The sequence below is a fragment of the Rattus rattus genome, chromosome 9 (assembly GCF_011064425.1).
Source record: "Rattus rattus isolate New Zealand chromosome 9, Rrattus_CSIRO_v1, whole genome shotgun sequence".
In the NCBI taxonomy this organism is placed as follows: Eukaryota; Metazoa; Chordata; class Mammalia; order Rodentia; family Muridae; genus Rattus; species Rattus rattus.
Window position 1 is genome coordinate 43008966 of NC_046162.1, and position 26451 is coordinate 43035416.

Genomic DNA, 26451 nt, shown 5'->3' on the forward strand with positions numbered 1-26451 from the left:
TGGGGTCAGATTGAAGATACAGGTTCTTGGGGGTTGACCCTGGCCAGGATGTACCCTTCATCTTTCTGCCTATGTGCCGAGAGTTGTGCAGGTGTGAAGGCATGAGTGTATGTATGTTTTGTGCAAGGATACATACAGATTGAGAGAGAGAGAGAGAGAGAGAGAGAGAGAGAGAGAGAGAGAGAGAGAGACTGACTTGCTGGCCATTGTGTCACAGTGTCGTGTGGGTACATAGTAGGCTACTTTCCAGCTAATGCTCAGCCTGTGATTGTACGAACACCAGTACTAATTTGTGCATGCATTGTGTAGTTTGGGTTTTGATTTTGCCATGTTGCTCAGCCTGGCTCAAACTCTTGGGCTCAAATGGTCCCCTGCTTTAGCCTCCTAAGCAGCTGGACCTTACAGAGAGAATTCCATACCTAGCACCACAACTGTTTTGATGTTTTATATATCTCCTCTGCTACCTTCATGTGTGTATACATGTGATATGTGAGTGTTGTATGTGTATCTCAGGCTTTGAGTGTGTGTGCATGGGTATTAAAGCTTGAATGCATGTGTATGAGGCACTGCATATATGTAACTGTAGGTGCAGAAGTCCATGTATGTTTATGTTGTTGCTTGTGCATCTGGTGTGTGTGGATAACTGGCAGTGTAAACATGGTTGTGTGTGTACAAGCTTCTCTGACTAGGATGACTAAAGCCAGACATACATACCGGTTGTCACTGGCCCAGCTCAAGGATGAAATATCAGAGGTCAGGAGTTCTCTAGCACAGGGCCATTTCTCAGGCCCTGGGCAGTGTTCCCAGGACCTCCTACCCATCAGGAACTAAGTCAGGGTACAGGGAAGCCACCAGATCCTGAAGAGAAGCCCAAAGCAGAATCAGATTTCCCCTTTGGAAGTCCTCTCTAGGCAGGTGTTGGGGAGATGATAAGGCCCAAGAAACCGGAGAGGTTTGGATCAAGCCATCAGCAATGGGCAGGAGGAGACAGATTGATGCACGATGCAGACTGAGGAGTCATGCAGGGTCAGCAGGCGCTGGGATCTGCCTGCCTCCTTGAGTCTAAGGACAGCTGATCTGTGTCTGTATCCTAGCTGGCTCAGCCACACTGGGCAGGAACAGTGATGGGGAGGGGATGAGGGAAAGAAAGTTAGGGGACATGTCAATGGGAGGTTATATGGCTGTCCAAGAGGGACTTGGACCTGAGAGATAAGCAGTTGGCCAAATTCTTCAAAATTGGAAATCTATATCTACACCTGTGTAGTATGTGTATTTGTGATATATATGTGTGTATGGTATGTAGTGTGTGCAATGTATGTGTGTGTATGTGGTGTGTGTGTGTGATGTATATTTGTGTGTGTGGCATATGTTTGTGCATGTGATGTGTGTGATGTATATGTGGTGTGGTGTGTGTGATGTATGTGCATGTGTGATGTATGTGTGTGTGGCATATGTTTGTGCATGTGGTGTGTATGTTTATGTATGTGTGGTGTATGTGTGTTGTATGTGTGTGTGGTATATATGTGTGTGTGTGGTGTGACACATGTGTTTGTATGTGTGTGTTTGTGTGTGGTGCATGTGATGAGTGTGCATTTGTGTATGTGTGGTGTCTGGATATGTGTGTAGTATGCATGGGGTGTGTGTGTGCTGTGCTTATGCCATGGCACATGTATGGAGGTCAGAGAGCAACTTGCGGATATTGGTTCTCTCCTTCCACCTTTGGTATCCAACTCAGGATGAAACTTGGGGTCATCAGGCTCTCTGGCAAGTGCTTTTACCTGCTGAACAGCTGAAACACCTTGAACAGCCCTTGGTGTACTTGCTTGTTGTTTTCTATTTCTTTCTCTGTCTTTCTTTTTTTAGATGCTACTTCACTCTGTAGCTGAGGTTGGTTCAACCTCTCAAGTGCTGGGATTACAAGGTATGAGCCACCATACCTGGCTTCATTCCTTTAATTAAAAAAAAAGTGGTGTGTGTGTGTGTGTGTGTGTGTGTGTGTGTGTGTGTGTGTGTGTGTGTACCCAATACAAGTGTGGGGGTAACAGGACAACTTGTAGGAGCTGGTTCTATTTTTTCCATTTATTTATTAATTCACTTTACATACTGATTGCAGCCCCTCCTCCCAGTCCTACCCTCACATACCCCTTTCCCCTATTCCCCCATCTCCCTCTCCTTTGTAAGTCCCCCACAATGGGTACCAACCTGCCCTGGAACATCATGATGCAGCAGGAGTAGGTGCATCTTCTCACCAAGGAAAGCAGCCCAGCTAGGAGATAGGGATCTAAAGGGAGACAACAGGGTCAGAGTCAGCCCCTGCTCCAATTATTAGGGGACTCACATGGAGACTATGCTGCACACCTACTACATACGTATAGGGGCCTAGGTCCAGCCCATGCATGTTCTTTGGTTGGTGGTTCAGTCTCTATGAGTCTCAATGGGCCCAGATCAGGTGATTCTATAGGTCTCATGGTGTCCTTGACCTCTCTGGCTCTCTCAGTCCTTCCTCCTGATCTTCCATAAGTCTCCCTGAGCTCCACCTACTGTTTGCCTGTGGGTCTCTGCATCTGTTTCCATCAGCTGCTGGATGAAGCCTCTCGGAGGACAGTTATGTTAGGCTTCTGTCTGCAAGCATAGCAAAGTATCATTAATAGAGCCAGGGGTTGGCTCTCTCCCATGGGATGGGTCTCAAGCTTGTCCAGTCATTGGTTGGCCATTCCCTCAGTCTCTGCTCCATCTCTATCCCTGCACATCTTGTAGGTGGGGTAAATTTTGAATGGGAGGTTTTGTGAGTGGGTTGGTGTCCCCTCCCTTCATTGGAAGTCCCACCTGGTTACATCAGCCTCTATATCCCCCATGCTAGAAGTCTCAGCTAGCATCACCTCCATAGACTCCCAGGAGCATTACCCTGATCTAGATCTCCAGCTCCTTCCAGAGATGCCCCACATCAATTTCTTTCCCCTCTCCCAGCCCACTTGTCTCCTCCCAACACCTAACACCCCCTGTTTTTCTCACCACCATTGGAAACAACCTGGATGTCTCTCAACCAAAGAATGGATAAAGAAAATATGGTACATTTACATAATGGAATACTATGCAGCCATTAAAAACAAAAACATCATGTAATTTGTAGGCAAATGGATGGAACTAGAAAATGTCATCCTGTGCTGAGGTTACAGACATATAACTGGCATGAGCTGAGGTTACAGGCATGTGCTGAGGTTACAGGCATGTGCTGAGGTTACAGGCATGTGCTGAGGTTACAGGCATGTGCTGAGGTTACAGGCATGTGCTGAGGTTACAGGCATGTGCTGAGGTTACAGGCATGTGCTGAGGTTACAGGCATGTGCTGAGGTTACAGGCATGTGCTGAGGTTACAGGCATGTGCTGAGGTTACAGGCATGTGCTGAGGTTACAGGCATGAGCTGAGGTTACAGGCATGTGCTGAGGTTACAGGCATGTGCTGAGGTTACAGGCATGTGCTGAGGTTACAGGCATGTGCTGAGGTTACAGGCATGTGCTGAGGTTACAGGCATGAGCTGAGGTTACAGGCATGAGCTGAGGTTACAGGCATGAGCTGAGGTTACAGGCATGAGCTGAGGTTACAGGCATGTGCTGAGGTTACAGGCATGTGCTGAGGTTACAGGCATGTGCTGAGGTTACAGGCATGAGCTGAGGTTACAGGCATGAGCTGAGGTTACAGGCATGAGCTGAGGTTACAGGCATGTGTTGAGGTTACAGGCATGTGCTGAGGTTATAGGCATGAGCTGAGGTTACAGTCATGTGCTGAGGTTACAGGCATGTGCTGAGGTTACAGGCATGTGCTGAGGTTACAGGTGCACCACCACGGCTTTTTCTGTTTGCTTGGTTTTCATTTGAAGCCAAGTCTGACTGTACCACAAAAGTCATTGAATGAGGACTGTATTGTACTGTACCTGTGGAGACAATGTGTGTACAAATGTGTATAACCAGGTTTCCAGCTGCAGAAGCATGGTATGTTAGTGTCTGTCCAGACTGTGCAGTGAGAGAAACCCAGGCCCCAAGGTGAGTGTGGGGACCTTCCCAAGGTCCCCAAGCAGGTGTCCCACCCTTTGTGGCAATGCCACTCCTTGAGCCCAGAAGGCTAGGCTTTCACTGCCTGGAGAGCCTCTGTAATTATGGGATTAGAAGGCAGGCTGTCTCCACCGGCCTTCTGCCCCTCAAAGCCACAAGTAGAGTGATGGATTTGGTGGCATAGAGCCTGTTTCCAGGTATGTCTGGAAACCTGGCATCCTTAGGCAGCTTGTTCATTGAAAGGCCCCATTGTGGCTGCAGCCTCCCTCTGAAGGGGCTCTATTTTGGGACAGGATCCACCCTAGTCCAGCTGGAAAAGGTACATTTCAGGATGTCCTGTGGGTGTGGAGGTAAGGGTAACACCACACAGGGGGTGTGTTCCTGTGGTAATGGGTGTCCAGCTTGTGTGGAGGAAGAGAGGACATAGAGGTAGGCTGAAGTATGTGGAGAGGAGAGGCTTTTGGCCCAGGTAGAGGTGCACGGATGACAGGACACCATGGGGAGGGGAGCTGCGCTAGGCCAGGCTTTCATGTGGTCCAGAATCTGGGTAGACAGGCCCTGTCAAGATGGAATGCAGGGCTGTGGCCTGCCTGGGCCTCACCCGAGTCCTGCCCACCAGTGACTTCCTGCTTCCCACTACTGTGGCTGCCCAGCCTTTGTCCTAGGCCTAGGAGGAGACCCACCCTGACCTCAAGGGCCTCCCAGTTAGGGTACCCGGGGCCAGAAGCAGCAGCCACAGGCAGCTGGGTTGGGTGTGTGATCACAGGAGCTGCTTAGCCTCTATTCTGCTCTTCTCTCACCAGAGCGGGTTGTTCTCCTGCCCCACCCAGTGTGGCAGCACATTCCAGCCTCCTGCCACTGCTCACAAAAGGTGTCTGCCAGGCATTGTTTGTGGGGCTTCTGCCTGGTGGGCTCCTGAAGATCTTTCTATCTCATTCTGACTGCCCCTGTGTATCTGCCAGGGTCACCTCTGCCTAGGACTCCCTCCCCAGCTAGTTCTCCTCATCAGCCTTTAAAGCACAGTAGCCACTGGAGGCCCCTGAAAGTTCTTGAGGCCATAGGCCTTCCCAATCTCACCATGTACAAGCCAGACACAGAAAAGAGGGCATCTCTGGAAAGTGGCCTTTGGGCTTGGTGATCCAATCTGTGACATGGGTATGATGATAACCTTATCAAATTACCTGGCCCAAGACGGGTATGGGGCGGTGATGCCTGGCATGCACTAGGTGTTCTTTCTGGTGGTGGTGCTGTTCATTTCTCTGCCTTTGGGATATCAAGCCTTTGAGTTCCCAAGCCTGTGCTGCTTTCGGCATAGCCCCGTGACTCCAGGAATGACTAATTCCACCCTGGCAATAAACTCTCCAGAGCTAGGAGAAGTGAGCCTTTCCACCTCTTTCTTCGGTTGCTTCATTAAGCTCCTCTTGAGTGAGGGGAATGAGGATTTCCCTAATCCTCTGGCACGAGGTAAAACAGCACAGAATGCTGGGTAAGACAGGTCAGTAGTAGAGGATACTGGGAGCAAGGCTGAGGGTGGCACCGGAGAGAGGCCTGAAGCTTTTTGTGTTTCTGGTTGGCCTTGTCCTGGACCAGCTATGACCCGAGAAAAGTCTTGGCCTTGGCTAGAAATTACCTGTGTCTGCACAATGGCTGTGCTAAGGCTTGCTTTTGGGGGTGGGGGGCTTACTGGTATATGCAGACCTCCGGAGAAAACAAACAGAAAGTGGTGGGGCCGAGACCTTGGCCTTCTTGTCCTGAGTCTTCACGTTTGGAAATGCTCTGGTAGTCCCGATGTTTCCTCCTTCTTGGGTGACCCCCCCCCCAAGGGCTGGGTCTTGGAGGCTATGAACCAGAGTTCTCAGACATGGTGCTCATCTTGGGGGTCTCAGTGCCTTCCTCTGGGGGAGCCTCAGTTTCCCCCCTGCACAATTGAGGAGGAACTGTGGGAGGGGTGGGTGCCTGAGGTGGGGGCAGTCATCCAGGCCATACTCTGTCCACAGGTGTTCCTGGCTCTCGGGGAGCTCCTTCTGTCTTGCAACTGGGCAGTAGTTGCTGATATCCTGTTGGTAGGTATGGGTTACATGTTGGTCCTGGCACTTTTGAGTAGCCTGGGGACTGGGAAGGACCTCAGAGGCCCTGAGACTGGGGTTAAGGGTCACTTTTCACAGTTTCTGTAGATAATATATTCCCTTTCAAACACTCTCAAGCGTTTCCTATCTCATCCCTGCACATAAGCATGGAAACCCAGAAAGGGCTGGTACCTGCACCAAGGTCACACAGTGGCAGAGCTCTGAGCTGGGACTGGCACACAGGTCTTCTTTCACTCTTTGCCATACTACTTCTTAGTGAACGGGCTCCCTGGCCTGTTCTTTAGAGTCACAGAAAGAAATGCTGGACTTAGAGCACTAGCCTCTAAAGCCTGCTGGTTCCAGCCCACCCCACTGCATGGAGTACTTGAAGGGCCGTCTGGGGTGATGAGACCTAAAGATGTTCTTGCCACATGGGTTCAGGGTCCACAGTCCAGCTCCTTCCTGTGTTCAGCCTCTCAGCTGCCTCTGAGGAGGCCCAAGGACTTTGAACATTATTAAAGTCTGAGCCCTGATTGATAACAAACAGGGCTCCTAAGCCTAGGGACACTGAGGGACCTCCTGCTGTCTCCTGGCAGACTGGCACAGTCTAGCACTGGGTATAGGGTTCTGGGTGGCCTGGCCACAGGTAGAAAGCTGTCTGGTGAAGAGGCTCGGACTAGAGTCCTCTGCAGAGACAACCCTGGGTCAGCCCGCTTCTGCCCTATGTCACTCAAGAACCACGTGACTTTAGGCAGGTTGCTTTGTATCTCTGAGCTTTTGTTTCCTGATAAGGAAAATGGGGATGGAATGTTAGTAACCATTGTTGTGAGAGTGGAGGAAGAGACAACCTGTAGAAGGTTTAGCCCAGTATCAGGCACAGGGGTTAATGGGTAGGATTCCTATTGTGACCCTGAGGTTCCCATGGCACTTCTGTCTCCTAAAGTTATCTTGGGGTCCTAGAATCTGGGTTTGGAAGGACCATGGGGATGTATGCCATTTAACTGACAACAAGGTCTGCTTGAGCACTGCTGACAGGATGTTCACTGCCTGCCGTGTTTCAGGCTCAGCCCTGTCTTTGGCTTTAAGGAACACATCACTAGATATAGCCAGTCTTCCCTGCCCCTCCCTCTGCACCGGAGACCTAGGCTCCAGGCCTGACTCAGCCTGGCCTTGGGCCTCAGTTTCCTTGCCCATAAAAAGGTCTAATCATTACCTCCCTAGTGGGGTGAGTGAGCCAGCCTGAGGGAGCAGCCGCCCTCCACATAGCTCATCCTCTCTCAGGCGGTTCAAGTCATACTGAACCTGCCCCCCACAGCTTCCTCCACTTACCCCCCACCGTGATCCCTTTTTTCCACATGACAGCCCCGATGATATGTGAAGGCTACCTGGCATCCCCATGTCTGTCTCTGCTGGAATCATTAACCTGGCAGAACCAGGTGCTTTGCAGTGCTAAAGAGGAGTGTGCTCACAACTGCGAAGGAGGGAGAGGGTGGTTCTGGGGGCCAGCCAGAATCTGGACTGTGGGGGAGCTGGCGGACCCCATGCAGCCCAGTCTACAACTCTCCCAGCCCTTCATGGCTTGGAGGATATGCTCTAGCCAGCTCCCTGCCCTTCCCCCTGCCTTCTCTCCCGCCCTGAGCTGCCCGGTGGCCCACAGTGATCTTCCTGTCCTAGATGGGGTGGGGTTGGCAGGAAGGGCAGTCCTTTCAGCTCCCACGTTTTAGAGGGGCACAGGTTTACAAGAGTATACTATGCAGAGATGGCAGAAAGCCAAGTTGCAGGAAACGGGGAGGGGACACGTGTGTGGAGACTGAGGTCCCATGGAGAAAGCAGGTCAGGGGAAGGACTTAGGTGGGGACAGGTTGTGCAGGATTGGAGGAAAGGCCCCTGTACCTACCTGCGCTTGCCCCTGAGTAGGAGGTGAATGTCTCTTTTGGTTGCTATGAGGGTATTGTTGTAGCAGGAGACAGCCAGGTGGACAGCTCTTGGTAGAGAGAGCAGAGAGGGTCTAACAGGAAAATGAGGTAGAGACTATGGGTTCCTGGGGAGGTGAGGGGAGAGGATGGACAGCTCAGTTGGGAGCTTTTTAGCAGTCTGCCTTTCATGCCAGTCCCTGCTACTTATGATGAGAGACAGATTGTGGCCATTACTTGACCTTTCTGTGACAGCCTCAGCTCAAATGCACAACAGGGCAAGTAGCTCCTACCAGTGTGCTTCAGGCCAAAAGGACTCATGGAGCTAAAACCTGTACCCTGTGTGTTCCTGAGGAGGTGGCATCTAATCCCCACCGGTCCTGCCCCAGGACACTGCTCTCTCCACAAGGGAGGATCTAGGCTCCTTTTAGACCCGAGGTCTCAAAGGGCTGCCCACTCTAATGGCTCTCACACTTCATCCTTACTGAGTCAGGCTTGGAGGAGCTCCTCACTGATTTCGGACTCTTCGTCCTCATCATCTGATTGGATGGGCGGAGAGTCAGTCAGTACAGGAACTGCACTGCTAGCAGACTTCCCACAGAAGCCTGACCCAGTAGTCTTCAGCACAGCTTCTGGGTTCTCACAGTTACCTCTCCAGCCTGCAGGCTCCTTGCAGGTCTCTCCTCATTTATCTCCTTGTTCAGTCATCCTCATGAGGAGCTCGTTCCCTGCTCCCTCCCTACACATCTCCTCCTGGCTCTGCTGCGCCTGAGACCGTCTTTTCTCCTGGAAAGACAAAGAAGGTGTCTCTCTCTATCTTAAACCTGCTCCAGGAGCCTCCAGCTGCCCCATCCAGGCTGTTCCTCAGTGGCTCACTCTTCCTCCCAGTCCTGAGCAGAGGGATGCCCGAGGAGGGACTGTATTACCATTCAGGGGTATCTGGCCACAGGGGTTGAGTTGAGGAGTGCAGAAGGCAAGCAAGCTGCCAGGGAATCTGTCCTTAGTGATTGTCTCCCCAACTTTCTGTAAGGCGGTGGCTGTCTGCACCTCTCTTGCCCTGGGCTATAAAGGGAACTGCTTTTCTGAGAAGGGTGGGTGAGCCAAAACACAGGTGTTTTTGTCTCAGAAGCTGGTGAACCTGGAATGCTGAAAACCCAAAAGCCGCTCATTTTCAAAATTACCCAGCCCCAGCTTGCCAGGTGCTGCGAGGCCCAGCCTTTGCAGAGTTACAGGTACCCAGAGGAGGCAGGGAGGTGGGACCCGTTTCCCTATATTGAGAAGATATGGAGGCAGCTTGCAGAGACCTTACTCTGGGGTCCTGAGCAGCTCCGGCCCCATGTGGATCTATGCATGAAGCCTCTGTGTAGGAAGCCAAAGCTCAGCCGTCTCCTCAGAGCCACCCATGACTAATCACATAATTATGGGGTGAGAAGGAAGTCCTGAGAAGGTGCAGAGCTGTGGTCGGTTCCTCCTCCAGTGCTGGCAGGTCCTGAGGATGGCAGGAGGCCCAGCTTCTCTTACTGTGTGGGGAGAGAACCTCGGCCCAGTGACCACCATCTGATGGCCACAGTGGCTCCCCAGCTCAGCCCTGCCCACCTACATGCCTCTCTCCAGCAGACCTCCTATGTCTGTCTGGTAGGGTTCTGGAATTCAGAGTCATATTTCTGTGTCCCCTTTGACCTCTCTCTGTAAGACACTGATTCTCCTGCCCATAGGCAGGACCACTAAGGAACCTGTCTTTTCAATTTTTTTTTTTTTTTTTTTAGATAGGGTCTCACTATGTAGACTCATTGGTCAGGAACTCCATATAGACCAGCCTGGCCTCCAGCTCATAGAGCCCCACTGCTTGTGCCTCCTGCCTGTTGGGATTAAAGGTGTGAGCCTCCATGGCCTGCTTCTGTCTTCTTTTTTCTTTTTTTTTCCGGAGCTGGGGCCCGAACCCAGGGCCTTGCGCTTGCTAGGCAAACGCTCTACCACTGAGCTAAATCCCCAACCCGCTGCTTCTGTCTTCTTATCCCTACTGTCCACTGTTTAAACGCTGTGCAATGACTACACCAACATGGCTGACAATGTCAGCGCCCATCATCCCTAACATCAGAGGGTCAGGAGGCCAATCTCTGGGAGAAGAAAGCCTGCCATCCAGTCTGGACCCTGTTACTTCCTGGCTGGGCTGCTCTGGGCAATTTAATTACCTGCTCTGTGAGGGTTTTCCCATCTATAAAATACAGGAAATAATCATATCTCCTTCATGACCTGCTAGAGCTGATATATAAAAACACATGCAGGAAGTAGTTATTAAATGCTATTATTATTATCATTATCATTATTATTATTATTATTATTATTATTATTATTATTATTATTATTATTACTTGCAGATGGGTTCAGATAATGGACAGTAAGGTCTTGGGGACAAGACTCCAGAGCAGCAATCTCCTCTGTGGCTGCCATAGTAGGAAGTAGCTCTGAGAGGGCGAGTGTTCTCCTGAGACTGGTCTTTCAGAAGACTTACTTAGTCAGCAGGTTTTCAGTAGCCCTCCTGTCCCTCATGTGCTACGGTACTCCAGGGACACAGGAGACACGAGGGGCTTTGCTGTTAATACAGTATGTGAGGTAAGGAAATGGACCAAAAAGGACCCCTCCCAGTTCCAGGGGCATTTAACTGTGGGGTGTGTGTGTGTGTGTGTGTGTGTGTGTGTGTGTGTGTGTGTGTGTGTGTGTAGGCAGGCCCCTAAACCTGAGAGGGCTTCGCAGAGGAGGTGACATAAGGGTAAGTCGTCAGTGAGAAATAGTGCCGCAGTTGGCCCAGCGAGGGAATGCCTGCCAGGCAGGAAGCACACATGCCCACAGCCTTCTGCCAAGCAGGATAGATATTCATGTGGAGCTCCTGAATATAAACTAAATGACACTGAGCACAGCCCTCAAGGTGGGTACTATCATTATGTCATTTAGAGAGGAGACAGGCAAGGCTGAAGCGGCTTGCCCAAAGACGCACAGCTAATGGGTAGGGATCTGGAGTGGACCCCAGACTGTCTGACTCCAGAAGTCACATTCTTGATGCCCTTACCTTCTTGCATGGAGCTGTGTGAGCCTCCCTGGCACAGCTGCCCTGCACTGGTCACACCTACCTGCACTGATCTCTGGCGCCCTGAACTGAGATACTGCCTACCACTGTGTTCACAGGCTGTATTCACCACACAGGCTCTCCCAGCTCAAGTGTAAATTCTCAAGAGCGTCTCTGTTCAGTGCTGCGCTCCTTTCCCACCTAGTCCTGTCCCGGGGAAGCCTCTGGGCCTCAAGAGGCCTTAGTCTTGGAGTGCGACTCAGGCCTTGAAAGTCAGTATCCCCCCCCACCCCCAACACCCCCACCTCCCACCCCCATTCTCTGACCTGTTTAGTCTAAACACTCTGGGCAGATGGGAACAGGGGAAGATAGTGACACCCTGTCTTCCTTCAGACTTAGCTCTGGGGCTTCTGTGTTTTGCAGTCAGTGGTGGTGCCCAGGTGCCGGGGCACGGCAGAGGCGCTCCAGATCACAGTAGCCCACGTCCTGGGAGATGCTGGCAGCCCCTACCTCACTGGACTTGTAAGGAGTGTCTAAGTGTGTGTAGGGAGGGACTTGGGAGGTACTGTTCTTGAAAAGGTCCTGGGGCCACCTGGTGGGCCTGGCAGACACTCTTCTCTTCATGGCAGATCTCCAGTGTCCTGCAGGCTGAGCGCCCCAACTCCTACCTGCAACACTTCCTCAGCCTTCAGCACAGCTTCCTGTGTTGCGCCTTCGCCATCGTGCTGGGCGGTGGCTGCTTCCTGCTGACTGCACTGCACCTGGAAAGAGACCAGGCCCGGGCCAGGCAACCTGGCGAAGGTACTCCCACCCTTTGTTCCCCTTGCCAGGCTCCAGGTTGAATATTTCTGGACTGGGAGCACTGGTAACTGCCTCTGCCTCTGGATGGCCCATTCCAGAGCATTTATTATGCCCCTGCCATGTGCCAGGCAAGAGAGCAGATTGACACAGAGAGAGGGGGGGGGAGGGAGGGAGAGAGAGAGAGAGAGAGAGAGAGAGAGAGAGAGAGAGAGAGAGAATTAGGCAAGTCAGAACCCTCATGCAGCTGATGCTTTAATGTCTAGAGATGGACTAAAAACAGAAAGCAGGAGGGGGAAATGTCTGACACAAGAGCTATAGAGACAAAAGACAGGGAAAAGGGTTGACAAGGATAGATGATGTGATCCCCATTGAACTGGTGACACGGGAGTGAAAGAGCAAGGAGGAAGGGGTGAGCCAAGCAGCTACTGATTGGAAGGGGCTCTAGGAGGTGAGAACAGCTTGTGCAAAGGTCCTGTGGCGGGAACGTGCCTGATATGTTGGGCCTGACAAGGTAGCCAGTGAGACTGTACTGGGATGAGGAGGATGGTGGGGGTTGAGAGCAACAGAGCACAGGGAAATCCTTGGATGGACTGTTGCCTTCACTTAGAGTGAGATGGGAGCCCCTGTGAGCTTTCCAGAGGACAGGTCCTGAAGGTTTTTGGGAAACCATCCTCAGGGCTGCTGTATTGAGAACAGAGTTCAGAGTGCCAGACTTGAGGCAAAGATGTCTCAGAATGCTCTGGATGTTGGAGCTAAACCCACAGGGGTGGCACTGAAGGGGACTGATTTGGAATTTGTTATGCAAACAGAACCTCAAGGATCTGTAATAGATTGTCTCTGGGGCTGGTCTCCAAGCCTCTTCTGCCTCCTTTGGACTGACTGATCATCTTTTGCCTCCCACAGAAACTCTGGACAGCAAGGACATAGCCAGGAGGGACACTGAGAGACAAGGGCTGCTATCTGGTACCAGCACCCCAACAGAGTAGCTCTGGGCCCCTGTCTTGCAGTGAGCAGGCTACATCCTTCTGGGGACCCCGCCCATCTTGGCTGTAACTCAGGGACCCCAGCTAAGCTACACTCACCACCTTTTCAATCCCTGCTAGAGAGCTGCCAATGCCCAGGAGCTGGTTAGATTGAGCTGGCTGGATTGAGCTGGCTGGATTGAGCTGGCACTACTCTCTAGGGAGTCTGGGCTCTGTGTCTGCACCGACCAGGGAGACCAGGCCCTTATTAAAGCATGACCAGTGCAAAGCCCTTAGATTTCAGGGCTTCTTAGACCATCTTGTTATTTATAGCCTTGTGAAACCTCTGCAGGAAGGAGGGGGGAGAGAAGAGGTGGGCAGGCCAAGCCAAGGATTCATGGTGGCCTCTACAATGGTGATCCTGAGGGAGGTACTCAGCTTTGCTGTCTGGGGTGTCTCCACCATTACCTTCTCACTCAGACTTAGCTTCTCCTGTTTGCAAAGGCACAGGGGACACACAATACCCCTCTGAGAATTCATCATCTGAATGAGAAGTGGTCTTGAAGGTGGATTCCCTATGGCTGCTGGTGCAGCCTGTGCCCATTACAGAGGCAGCTGCCTCCTAGCCACATGCGGAATGGCTCACATGACTGTTCACACATACTCCTGAAGGAGCCCTCCTTCTCTCCAGCCAATGCTTTGACCTCAGCATCTCCACAGGGGCAGAGGATAGCTCTATGGGACCCACACTTGGCAAGGGGTTCTGAGCAGCTGGGCTCAGCGGGCCCTGCAGGAGATCAACAGCTTCCAGGCGGGCAGCAGCAGGGAGGCATGTTCTTTCTGCCTGTAACCCCAGCTCTGTCCCCTCCCCCGGAGCCCAGCCAGGCAATAACTCATTCATTCATTGCTACCTCTGCTGTGCCTGCCTCCCAGCATCTGTGGGCAGAGCAATGGCCCAGCATTCAACACAGCTCCTGGCCCTTACATTCTTCTCCTGCCTCTTAAGGCTTCTCCTTGTCTCTAGTTAGCTGTGGCAGACTCCTGGAGTTAGCTTAGCCTACACCTGCCCCAAGGCTCAGCTCTCCTTAGGGCAGGCATCTCCAGGACAAGAACCCCCAATTCACAAGTTGGAACCTGGAGCTCATGAAACAACCACCTAGAAACTCCAAAGAAACAGACTGGTGTGGAGAGTGTGATTCTCTGAGAAGGAGGCAGCCATTATGTTCTCATTACGCTGAGGATCAGGGCGTCCTCCTCCCTTGATCTTAGCTGCAGATTCCACAGCTCTATTTGAGAGGCATCAAATGCAGATTTCTAGCCCAGACCCCACGTGATTCACACAAGCTAGCGCCAGGGTCAGAATCTAGTATTCTCAGCTTCTAGACAATGGGCAGAGTCCACTGGCTTGGGAGGAAGGTCAGAAACATCATTTGTGCTAAGTCTGCAAACACTGATTGATATCAGTAGGTCCCATCAAGGTGTGGAGCAGTAAATCAGACTCTAGTCTGTCCTTGGACCTCCCAGCCCAAAGCAGGACAGAGAAAAAGGGGTCACACAGCTCAGAAACATTCTAGAGGCAGCTTTGGGATTGGTAAGGACAAGAGATGTGGAAGAAGAAAACTGTAGGCAGGGGATGGGGGTGGGCAGAACTAGGATGGAGGGGATGGGGCAAGAGGCACATAGTAACTCATGAAGGGTATGAGGTGTGCATGCCAATAGTAGGAAGAGGTGGCAGGACTGGCTGGGAACAGCTGGCCTCAGTTGCCTGACATAGTGTTGTAGCTTTCATCCCTAGTCTGGGGTTATTTCTTCTAGTGCATTCTAAAGTTTGAGTTCCTAGGCCAGGATATTGTTTTCTAAATGAGTCTGGGGAATACCAGAGTTCTGGGACTGAGGGACCCTGGGAAGACAAGGGCACACCTTATCTACAGCCAAACCAGGCCCCCCAGCTTCCCTCAGAGCCTACTTTCTGCCTACTGGGGACCAGTCTCAGAAGATGAGGTCACAGGTGCAAGCCTGTGAGAGGCCCTCAGTGCCTCACTTCAAAGAGTAGAGGAGTGTAGTAAACAGAATATATCTTTCTCGCCAAGGGCGCTTGTTGGGTAATCCTGGTTATTGACACTCTGGGCTTGTTTGTAGGGAATGTCAACAGGAGTGAAATGCTATTCAGCAAGCACAGTCTCCAAGCCCAACCCTACTCACTCCCCTGTTAATGACTCAGCTTCCAGGAGACATCTTGGCAGGAAGATGTGCTTGCCTGTGTCTGCCCATGAGACCAATTTGCTCTCTAGGTTGGTATATGACCATGGTAGAGGCGCTTGTAGCCTGGAAATGAAAGCTTTCCTTCCTTTTTCTTTACAGCTTGGATGGTTGAGCATGCATCTAAGTTCCTGGACTTCTTCCCAGGCTTGCTCTCCTATAGCTAGCCATTGACCTGTCTGTCCCACTCCCTGAACTGGGTGACTTCCTGCTGTATCGGGGTGGGCTTGTAAGGTAGCTGAGCTTACAAGGGTTCTATCAAAGAGTCCTAGAAGAAGCATTGATGCTTATGGAAGCTGCAATTTACCCCAATGGCAAGAGGGTGGGTTTACACTGACTCCTCCAGATGGCCTTACCAGTTTTGGTCATGGAGTTACATGCAACAGAGATGGACTGACTACCTTAAGGAGGCAAAGGGCTTGTTCACAGTGTAGGAAGAGCTAATTGAATTGATGGGAAGGTTGGACAGTCAGAGTTTCTGCCTCATCTTTTCATTTTTTCAGAGCTCCAACATTCTTTTCCCACTTAGTCAAGATTTAATGCCCTAGACATAAGAGTCCAGTTGGGTTAGGTTGGATCCTCTGCCTGTGCCTTGATTCATAGCTCCATTAAGACCAGGAAGCCATGAGAGCTGCTAGGAAGAGGAATGAATTAATTCTGCCAGGGGTGTGGCTTGGTGACGGAGTGCTTTCCTAGCAGGCCCCAAGTTTGATTGCCAATGCAAAACCAATGAACATTAACACACACACACACACACACACACACACACACACACACACACACACTTTCCTCAATGACTGCATCTACTGTAATGATTTGGGGTGGGCCACTTGACTCTCCACTCAATTTCCTCCCAGAGACTCTCTGTTTCTGAAGGTCTCAGGCCATGATCAAAGGTAACCGGGGCATCTGTAATTTAGGAAGTGTTAAAAACGCTCAAGTGAATGATTCATAGTGATGCAAGCCTTTAATCCCAGCACTCGAGAGACAGAGGCAGGTGGATCTCTATGTTTCAAGGTCAGCTTGCTCTATAGATTGAGGACAGCCAGGGCTATACAGAGAAACTCCGTCTTGAAAAAAATTAGAATAATGGAACACGAACTTCTGTATGAGTGGGGATTCAGACCATCTGTTCTGAGCAGGAGAGAGAGCAAGATGAAGTGTTCAGAGCAAAATTCATGTGGCAGGCCCCAGGCTGGGGGATAAAGAGACTCCAGTGAATTGTCAGTGTGGCAAGAGCAGGAGCAGAGTGCGGTACCTTCTCTCAGCTGAGGTGGTGACCCGCAGAAAAGCTGCTTCAAGTATGGAGGGAGGAGTCATTAGGGAGAAAATGCCTTTTCTAGAGATACCAGGATTGAAATCTGGCTGGTTTCTGAATCACCCGGAGCGACAGATACATAATACAAATCAACACATATTTCCTGCACCTGCTAAATGTCATTTGCTCATTCAATCAACAAACATTCTCTGAGCACCTCCTCTGCACTGGATGGTGAAGATGAATCAGACAGAGGATGGGACCTTGAGGCTCATGTCTTCTGGGGGTGGAGTGGTGGTGGAATCATACGAACATAATCACAATAATGAGTTTGGCCTGATGGAGGAATATTACAACACGGCCCCAAGGAGGAAATGACTGGTCATCCAGGTAGGTCAGGGAAGGCTTCTATGAGGAAGTCAAGCCCATACTGGATTTGTGAAGGACCAGCTACAGGAGCTCCTAGCCTGGAAGGCCTTGTAAGGGAGAGCCGGACTAAAGGGGAGTGGGTTGTTTGTGTGACGCTCTCCGTGGTCCTGAACCATCATTGAGTTAGCGGCCAACAGCTTTTCTGGTGAAGGGTGGACCTGGACTACAAATAAATGAGCCAATTTTTGCATTTTCCCAGGCTCCAGAAAGTATTCGACTGTCAATCCAAGGATCTACATGTCCATGGAATGGCGTCTCAGATCCTTTACCATGAGATAATGTGCTGGAGATATTTAGAAGGCTCTAAGGCTGGAAACCTATGGGTTAGGAAGAATTGTGAAGCCATGAACAGATCTATGAAGAGTTTTTGTGTCAGGCAGTGATGGGACCATGGGTATGGTTTGAAAAGTCACTAACAATCACTGTGGGAGAAAACCCTGGAGGTGGATGTGGAAGTCCAAGTGAGACATCTGAGGGGTCTGAGATACATCAGTGGGCAGTGGGGAACACGGAAAGTGACACTCAACGGGCTATATCTAAATAAAGGATGCAAGTAAGACAGTCAGAGATGGCCCACAGGATTTCTCCTTGGTGTCATTGTAGGTGAGAAGATAAAGGATACCATGATGAGAAGCAACTAGAGGGAAGGATGGGGATTGCTAGGAGGATATATGGGGGGTTGTATGTGAAACTAGGACTTGGTAATGAGCACTGTCTAGAGGTGGTGGCCAGGGTATCACAAACAGATGTGTGGTCACTGAGACCCCATGTGTAAGTGAAGGATGCCCAAAGGGTGTGCAAGTGATAAGAGAAGCTACCATAGCCCTGAGTCAGGGAGATGCTACCATGTGGGGATGCCAGAGGGGAGAGGAACAGATCTCCAGATCATCAGCCTTGGTGGAGCTCGCTGTATGTCTTCCCAGAATGGTCAGTAGAGCCCTAGTCTGACAAACTGTTGTGTGAACATACGGTAGCTTCTCCCTGCCTCTGGGAGACTCGCAACGTCCATAGTCATTGTCCTGGCTAGTTTCTTTCTTTCTTTTTTTAAAAAAAAGATTTATTTATTTATTATATATAAGTACACTGTAGTTGACTTCAGACGCACCAGAAGAGGGCATCTGATCCCATTACAGATGGTTGTGAGCCACCATGTGGTTGCTGGGAACTGAACTCAGGACCTCTGGAAGAGCAGTCAATGCTCTTAACCACTGAGCCATCTCTCCAGCCCCCCTGGCTAGTTTCTATTACTGTGACAAAACATCACAGCCAAAGACAACTTGGGGAAGAAAGGATTTAATTTTACTCGCACACCCCAGTCCATCATTGAAGGAAGTCAGGGCAGGAACTCAAGGCAGGAACCTGAAGTCAGGAACCGAAGCAGGGGCCACAGAGGAACATTGCTTACTGTCTTGTCCTTTATGGTTTGATCAGTCTGCTTTCTTATTGCATCCAAGACCACCTACCCTGGGCCCTTCCACATCAATCATTAATCAAGAAAATGCACCACGGGCTTGCCCACATACCAATTTAGTGGGAGCAGTTTCTTAGTTGAGGTTCCTTCTTCCAAAATGTCTGCAGCTTGTGTTGACATAAATTTAGCCAGCACACTCATGGCATTGAGAAGTCCCTCAATAAGGAAATGCCTCTGCTTACCCCATCATCCCCAAATATAGTTATCCTTGGAGTAATGGCACCTAATGTTCTGTTTTGGAATTTGTTGTTGAAAGAAGGTCACACTATGTAGATCACACTGGCCTGGAACTTGCAATCCTCCAGCCTCAGTTTCTCGGGTTCTGGGATTACTGGAATCTGTTAGGTCTTGTGTGGCAGTTACAGTCTGGAGCTGATGAATGAACATCAGAAGGTCCTGAAGCCATTGCTGACTTCAGATTCTCATCATGCCCAGAAGAAAAGGGTTCTGTAGAAGATGTGGGCAGAGTGATGGGTAACCAGGAAAGTACTGGCTTGGGAGGTAACCGTACCCTGGGATGATTGCTTCTTTCTCTGGAGTCTCTCAATACCCTAACCGAAGAGATAGAAATAGTAACACACAGGTCTGACCAACATGGGGGTTCACACCTTTAATCCCAGCACTTGGGAGGCCGAAACAGGCAGAACTCTATGAGTTTTGAGGTCAGCCTTGTTTACACAGTGAGTTCCAGGACAGCCAGGACTCTACCTCAACCCCCTCCTCCAAAACAAACAAACATCCTAGGATGCTTCCAGTAGTTCTCACAAAGCTCTCATCTGAACACAACCACACAGCCCTGGCCATGGATAGGAAACCCTTTATCTTTCACAGGATCGAGTCCAGGAACTGCCTTTAAGATAGAAGTCTCATAGGAGGCATGGATGGCTTGCTTGGTGACAAACCCAGGTTCTCTCCCCGCTCCATGAATGAAGGACTCAAAAGTCTGCCCTCTTTCCCCACTCTAGAATTCAACCAGGGGTAGAACTGAAGGGCAATGGGTCAAAGACCAAAACTTGCCTTGCTGGGCCGGGCTGTGAAAGGGTGAGGATTCAGGGGTGGGAAGTGGAGACGCAGCCTGGATAAAGTGCAAGGCCATGGTTGAGCCTCCTCACAGATACACAGCTGGGTAGCATCCACAGCAGACACGGTCCCCTAGCTGGCACAACCACAAAGGTCTGGCCCCATGGAGTTCCTGGATCTATACTTGTCTGCTAATCACCTGTTATCCCTGGCCACCCATTGAAATCCCCCCCGACTGACTTTGCAGGCCAGAATCCAGCCAGCTGGAAAGAGGCAGCAGGCAACTTTCCGAATGAAATCTGTTTTCCTAACCTTCCGTCACAGTCATTCATACTCAACACGCTGAAGCATATTTTTAGTCAGTTCACAGAATTTAAAAGACACCTTGAAGGCGCCAAGAAACACCAGCTTGGGGATTAACTTTGCTCACTCAGACAGTGGAGTGTGTGTGTGTGTGTGTGTGTGTGTGTGTGTGTGTGTGTGTGTGTGTGTGCGTGCTTGCGCTCACTCGCGTGCCTCATGCTTTGTCATCCATTGGCTATGCTGTGACTCACCGTGGTTGACACCTTCACAAGATGTTCCTGTTGTGGACGTGGGCCCTGGAGCAGCCAGCAACAGCAAGATGATTTCAGAGCCCTGGCTCAGTACCAGCCAGACCATTGACTAGTTGTCTGTTTATGATGGGTCACTTTGGTGACCCAGAATCTCTCTGTGAAACAGGCCGAAACCACTGGATATCCGAGGGGCTAAATTAAATCTCCCCCGACTCTCTCATTTGAACCAAGGGTTTGGCCCACACTAGGGAGAACATGCTATACTGGGTTTTAACTTCTTTTCTTTCTTTTAAATACTTATTTATTTAAAGATTTAAACTCTGAGTTTAAACCTCAGAGTTGGCTTTAAACTCGTAGTGATCCATCTGCCTCTGCCTTCCAAATGTTGGACTTATAAGAGTTTACTTCCATGACCAGCATGGTTTTATTATTAATCAAAGCCCCAAAGAAATGAATGAGAGAGAGAGTTGCAAGGCAGCTTCTCAGACCCAGGCCACGTCTGGGTCAGAATGGGAAGATGGTTCTTTACACAGAAGCTATCTAGCTGTTCTCCAGAGCTCACAACCCACCATCACCCAATGTGCTCAACTACCTAGAGAGGTACACCTCTCACCTTCCCATCTTCCCCCAATAGAAACAGAGACCCAGGGACTGCTCTTTCAGAGGTCCTGAGTTCAAATCCCAACAAGCACATGGTGGCTCACAACCATCTATAATGGGGTCTCATGCCCTCTTCTGGTGTGTCTGAAGATGGCTGACAGTGTACTCATAGACATAAAATAAATAAATCTTAGAAAAAGAAAAAGAAACAGAGACCCAGAAAGATAGAGGTTTTGTCCACTGTTAAGCCACACACAAGAGCTGATAAGGGCTAAGATCCAGCTTTCCAACTTTCACTAAGCGTTTTGGGGAGATGGTATCCTCAGATAGGCTTCTCCTGCTCCATTCTCTCTCCTCCCCCTGAGGAGATAGGATCTGAGATAGGATCGCTCCTGACTCAGCCTCCCAAATGCTAGGGTTACAGGTGTAGGACACCCTGCCTGGCTTTGATTTTCTTGGGCTCTAATCGGAGTCCTGGTTCTCACAAGCTGCACTCGTTGGGGGTAGAGATATGGTCAAGGTGCACACATAGGAGGAGTGAGGCCAGGGTAGTTCGTGGTGCTTCTCTGGAGAGGAGAGCAATGTACCTTCATGAGGTCTGTGTCCTGGGTCCACCAATCACGTTTCTTAGGCAGCGCAGCCTAAACCGACTGATGGTAACTGTTGGAGCCTCCAGCTCTCCAACAGGTTCCCCTGTTTTGACCATCTGATATATTTTTCAAATGCGTAGCTTAAGCCATGGACCTCCCTTGGCCTCAGTCAGGGGTCCTCTCCCACTGCTGGGGCAGGGTGGAAGTTGAGTAGGGTCTGGGGCATCTTTCTTCCTTCACCTAAATCCTAGTCAGTGCTGTAGATCCCCGCAATCGCTTCCTGATCCCGGAGGGTTCCGTGGCCACATCGCTCCTGCGTGACTTGCGCCCCCGTCAGGCGGGTGGGGCTCTGCGGCCAGGCTCCCCCGCACCCCCCGGGGCAGCACGTGCGGGGCGGGGCTGTGGCTTGAGCCTGGAGGTGATTGGGCACGAGCCTGGTGGGCGGGGCCGGCCGCAGCTGTCAGAGCCGCCGGGGCCGCGCGTCTCACTGAACAGTAGCAGCAGCGCAGCCAGGGCTGGAGCCCGAGCGCAGAAGCCGACGGGCCGGGCCGGGATGGTGCAGCGGCGGCTCCGCGGCGCGCGCACGCACTGAGCGGGCCCGGGCTGGGCCTCGCGTCCCCGCGCCCCCGCGCCCCCCGCCGCCCCGGTCCCGGCCGGCATGATGTGCCTGGAATGCGCCTCGGCGGCGGCGGGCGGCGCGGAGGAGGAGGAGGCGGACGCCGAACGGCGGCGCCGGCGCCGGGGGGCGCAGCCAGGGGCTGGAGGTAGCGCTTGCTGCGGGGCGCGGGGTGTTGGGGGCGCTGGAGTCGTGTCCGCCGACGAAGAGGTGCAGACGTTGTCCGGCAGCGTGAGGAGGGTCCCGTCCGGACTCCCCAGCATCCCCAGTACCCCGGGCTGCGCAGCCGCTGCCAAGGGCCCCGGCGCGCCGCAGCCCAAACCCGCCAGCTTGGGCCGAGGGCGGGGGGCAGCCGCTGCCATCCTGAGCTTGGGCAACGTGCTCAACTACCTGGACAGGTACACTGTGGCAGGTGAGCAAATACCCCATCCAGCCCGAACACGAGGGCCCTTCCATCCCAGATGCCCTAGGGAGCTTTGGGTTGCCAGCCCCCAGATCCAAGCCCTTTGGAGAGTCCCTAAGGACCCTCTGTTCAAGCGATGCTCTCCATGTTCCATGAGTCCAATCCAAAGCACCTCACGCTCCCGGTCAGGGGTTGGTGGAGTTTCCACCCCTGGAGCAGCCAGTGAGTTCTCGCCAGCCCTTGACGGCTCACCCGTTGTCCTCTCGGAGTCTCCTCTGCGTCCCTCTTGCTTTCTCCCCTGTGAGCCCCCTCCCTCCACAGCAGCAGGCTCCCGGGCCTCTCCTCCTTTTCCCCTAGACCAGGCCGTCTGTGCGTGCACAGCCCGTCTGTTCCTTCTTTCCTCTGTCTCAGTCACCCCCCCTCCCCCTGCATGCGTGCGGCCACTGTGTGCGCCCCTTGCGGGAGTGCGCCAGGCAGCTCGATAGTGTGCGCGCGTGGCGGCGCGGGTGTGTGTGTGTGTGTGTGTGTGTGTGTGTGTGTGTGTGTGTGTGTGTGTGTGCTTGTAAGCGCGTGGCTGACAAAGGCTCGGGCCTGCGGGGAGCCAAGGGAGGGGCGGGGCGGGTCCGCGCCTCCTGGAGACCCAGGATGCGGTTTGCAGCTGGCCCTGGATTGAGGCCTGGGGACGCCTCCTTCTGCTCCATGGCACTTGGAGCCGGGAGCAGGGCATAGGCCTGGGGGCGGGGAAGGGGGTCTAAAGAGAGGCAGGCTCAGGCTCCTTGCGCATCTCTGCGAATCAACCCCAGGGTTGAGACCGAAATGGATACAACTGGGTGTCTATCCTGAATGTGCTTGATGTGTGTGTGACCTTGGGCCAGTTTCAGCTTGTGTTTAGGTCTGTTTCCGTTTGTGAATTGATTGATCCCTGGGCCTCTTAGGGTGGATGTGGCTCTGGAATTCTATTCTGCTGGCGTCTCTCCCTATCTTCACAGGGGTCAAGACATAGAGACTTGTCCTGGAGCGGGCTCTGCTTGAGAATAATGCAGCCTTGAGAAAGAAAAGAATCTGGCTAGGTTGGTCCCCGGGGCTCCCTGTGGAGGAGAGCAGTTCTGGGGACCCAACATTCTAGCCTACAACCTAAGGAAAAAGAGGGGAGAAGAAAGGGGAAGAGAGATAGGATGATTTGGATTTTTTTTTGTGCGACACTAAAGAAAACTCAGGGATGATTGGGAAAAGAGAGCCCTAACATAAACCACATAACCACATGCCACCTGGGTACTTGGGTGCTCTTTTTTTGGGTCTCAGTCTTTTTCTGTCTTGAATAGTTTTATGCCAAGTGGAAGGAAAGAACTCTAATGGGAGAGCAGAAACTGCCCTTCCTCCATCTTGCATGTATACCCACCCACCTGCTTGCTCTCTGTCCCTTCCTGGGGGTGAACTTGATGTAGGTGCCAGTGGCATTGATTTTTGGGTCAGGCTGTCCCAAGAGACTCTTCCCTTGCTCTGGTGAGCAAGAGCATGGTGTACCCTCAAGTGTGCCAACATACCATGCATGTGATGTGCTGTCCAGGGTTCAGGATATTAGTGCCACTCTGTAAGGATAAACCAGAGAACATTGAGGGCCTTCACTTTGCAAACTAGGCTCTTTCCAGCTGGGGGACTCAGGCCAATGGGTAGCCCTATCCAAGATTGCCCGGCAGGGTGATCAGCAAAGCAGGTGTTGAGCCCCTCCCACCCCCTTTTCAGCCTGACCTGGGTCTCTTCTCTCTTGAGTAGGAAATACTGCTGTTGCTTTTAGTATCGTCATGTTTGTTTTATTATGGCCCCACACCACTACTTCTGAGGTTCCTAGAGAACTCATGGCCAGGGGCAGAGAGGGGGGTTGGGATCAGGGAATGGGGTCTTATCTACCTTCACCAATACTTGGGTCAGAGTCCAGGAATGAGCTGGCAGGTTTCTGGTGAACTGATTGGGGGGTGGGGGCAGTGCAGTGGGGGAGGGAGGCCTGGAAGGCTCTGGACATGTGCTGCCTGGGCTGTGTATCTCTCACTGTGTTGTCCAGGGTGTGAGCTTGTGCACTACCCCCACCCTATCCCCAACACAACGTGCATCATTTCCTCTCCGGATAAGCCTGCCTCCCTCTCTTTATGATGGCCTTCCCTCCCCCTGCCCCTGAGTTCAGTTTTTAGGAATATTTACCATCTCTATGGTGACTACCATGGCTTTCAGGGGCTTGTGCCAGGACCTGAGTCCACCTGTTGTCTGCTGTCCCTGCTGGGACAGAGGCAGGCATAGAGGCACTGCTGTGTGGGCACTTTTGATGTTTGTGCCCACCTGACCTCTAAGAACCTCACAGGCTGGCCCCAGCAACCTCATCAAAGCACGGGGAGTTTCTGCTTTTCTTTATTATCCCTCCTGTACAGTTCTGTTTTCTCATAGCATGGCCAGTTCTGTCCAGAGGAGCACAATGCAAGCTACCTATGAATGCCAAAATGCCTGGTTTTCAGACAGAAAGAGAGCAGGCACAATTAATATGTTTTACGTGTATGTGTGCACGTGTGAGTCCATGTTCTTTCGGGTGCATATGTGTGTGTGTGCGTGGGTACGGAGGCTGGAAATCAGCCTCAGGTGTGATTCCTCAGCAGTCCCCTACTCTGTTTATTGAGTCCGGGTCTCTCATTGGCCTGGCGCTTGCTGGCTGGCTGGCTAGTGAGTGCTCTGGAGACACCTGCCTCTTCTCCCCAGTGCTGATTACAAGCCCACTTGAGCACAATAGCATGCTGTTGAGCCTGGCGTTTTAAAAACTATTTACTTTAGTTTGCATGTGGGTGGGCGTAGAGGTCAGAGGACAGCTAACAGGAATTGGTTTTCTCCTTCCACGGTGAGCTCTGGGAATTGGACTCAAGTCCTTAGTCTTGATAGCAAAACCCCTTATTCTCCAATCATCTCAGTGGTGTGAGGCTGGACCCTCCCCCACCCCCATAGGTTCTAAGGTCAAAACTCCAGCACTTTAATAGACCAAGCTATCTCCCCTGCCCTATATGATAAATTTTATTTTAACAGGACATGCCCAGCAAATCTGTTGTTACTCTGGGATATTTTACATCTCTTTTCGTATTGTCTTCCAAATCATTTCTTGATTTGGATTTGCTATCATAGCCTGGGTCAGATTCACAGTGGCTGGGTCACAGGAGGATACAGTGAAGGGTCAGAGTCTTTGCCACCACAGTTTGTAACCAGCTGCATCAGTTTACCAGTTTGCCAGTTGTGTGGCCTTGCAGCCATCACCTGAGCCTTCTGTGGGCCGAGTTCTCCCTCCACCTCGTGTGGTGGTATGGAATGAATGAGAATGTACCCGCAGCACCTGGGCGAGGCCAGATACCTGGGAGGCCTTCACAAAATGTCAGCTGTCTGCTGTTTCATGCAGAGGCCCAAGCTGCGCCCCTAACCAGCATGTCCTTCCTCATTCTCTCTGTGTATGACAGTCCTTTTCAGGCTGTCCTTCAGGATACCTTCGTGAGAGCCCCTCCCTTCTGTACCAGGGCTGGTCTCTGTCCTAGGAACTCCGGAGGCTTCTGCCTCTGTGCTAGCGTTCCCAGTGCCACGGGGTGATCCAGGTAATTATGGGCTCTCCTCCCCTGGAAACCCCCATAGGGCAGCCAGCCTTCGACTTGGGAAGGAGGACTGGGCCCCCATTCTGTGCTCCTAAATGGTTCACCTGGATAACACTGAGTTAGCCCAGCAACCTGGTCGAATTGCTTCCCACCACCTTCTTGTAGAGATGTAGAAAAGGACAAAGGCACCGGTGGCTTCCAGGTCAGGCAGAAAGATCCCCTTCTAGCTCTACTTCCTGGACCTAGAGTGGCTTCTCCCCATGGACTCTCATCTTCCAAGGGTGGTCATACTTGGCTCCTGGAAGCAGGCCCAGCCAAAGAGAGCTGGTCTGGACTCTAGCTGTGGTAGATGAGTGACTATTTGATAACCAACATCCTTCGCCGATTTCTTCAGAGCACCTGTGCCCTTCCCAAGACCTATTTCCTGTCCCTTTGATCCAGCCCGTGGCACCTGGAGTTGGGAGTTGTTGTGGGGGCTGGTGAGGAGAGACAGGGCTTTGCCCTGGGGAGTCCTTTTCTGCCAAAGAAGCTGAGACCAGTATCCATGGCAACCACTCACTAACACAAGCCCAGAAGGAATGATGAGCACAGGGACCCTGCCAGGAACACAGGTCTGACAGGCATGGGGCTTCCCTGGAGCCTCAGGGCTGGGTTCTGAGCTGTGGTGCCAGGCTGGGACCTACTCTTCTCCTAGCTCTTTGTTTTCCTGCCTGGTTGAGTCTGTTTAGGCAGACATGGGGAAACCGAGGCCCAGGGTATCAAGTCAGACTTCAGGGTCTGGTGG

The 26451-nt window shown here is 51.8% G+C and overlaps 2 protein-coding genes across 6 annotated transcripts in view; both read left to right on the forward strand.

Annotated features, from left to right (window-relative positions):
- Spns3 (sphingolipid transporter 3 (putative)) overlaps positions 1 to 13152 on the forward strand; it is a 57701-nt gene extending 44549 nt beyond the window's left edge. Inside the window, exons 8-11 of one of the 2 annotated variants that reach the window (XM_032914070.1) lie at positions 6048 to 6113; positions 11517 to 11615; positions 11723 to 11894; positions 12798 to 13152. In XM_032914070.1, coding sequence (XP_032769961.1) covers positions 6048 to 6113; positions 11517 to 11615; positions 11723 to 11894; positions 12798 to 12880 — 420 coding nt within the window. In that variant the 3' untranslated portion in view covers positions 12881 to 13152. The remainder of the gene's footprint in view (positions 1 to 6047; positions 6114 to 11516; positions 11616 to 11722; positions 11895 to 12797) is intronic. The other variant, XM_032914068.1, reaches the window with a different exon arrangement.
- Positions 13153 to 21543: 8391 nt separating this feature from the next.
- Spns2 (sphingolipid transporter 2) overlaps positions 21544 to 26451 on the forward strand; it is a 38271-nt gene continuing 33363 nt past the window's right edge. For all 4 annotated transcript variants that reach the window (XR_004388990.1, XM_032911688.1, XM_032911689.1 and 1 more), the window contains exon 1: positions 21544 to 22065. Coding sequence is in view for 3 of the 4 variants with exons in the window: in XM_032911688.1 (XP_032767579.1) it covers positions 21696 to 22065 (370 nt within the window). In the remaining variant the exon portion in view is untranslated. The remainder of the gene's footprint in view (positions 22066 to 26451) is intronic.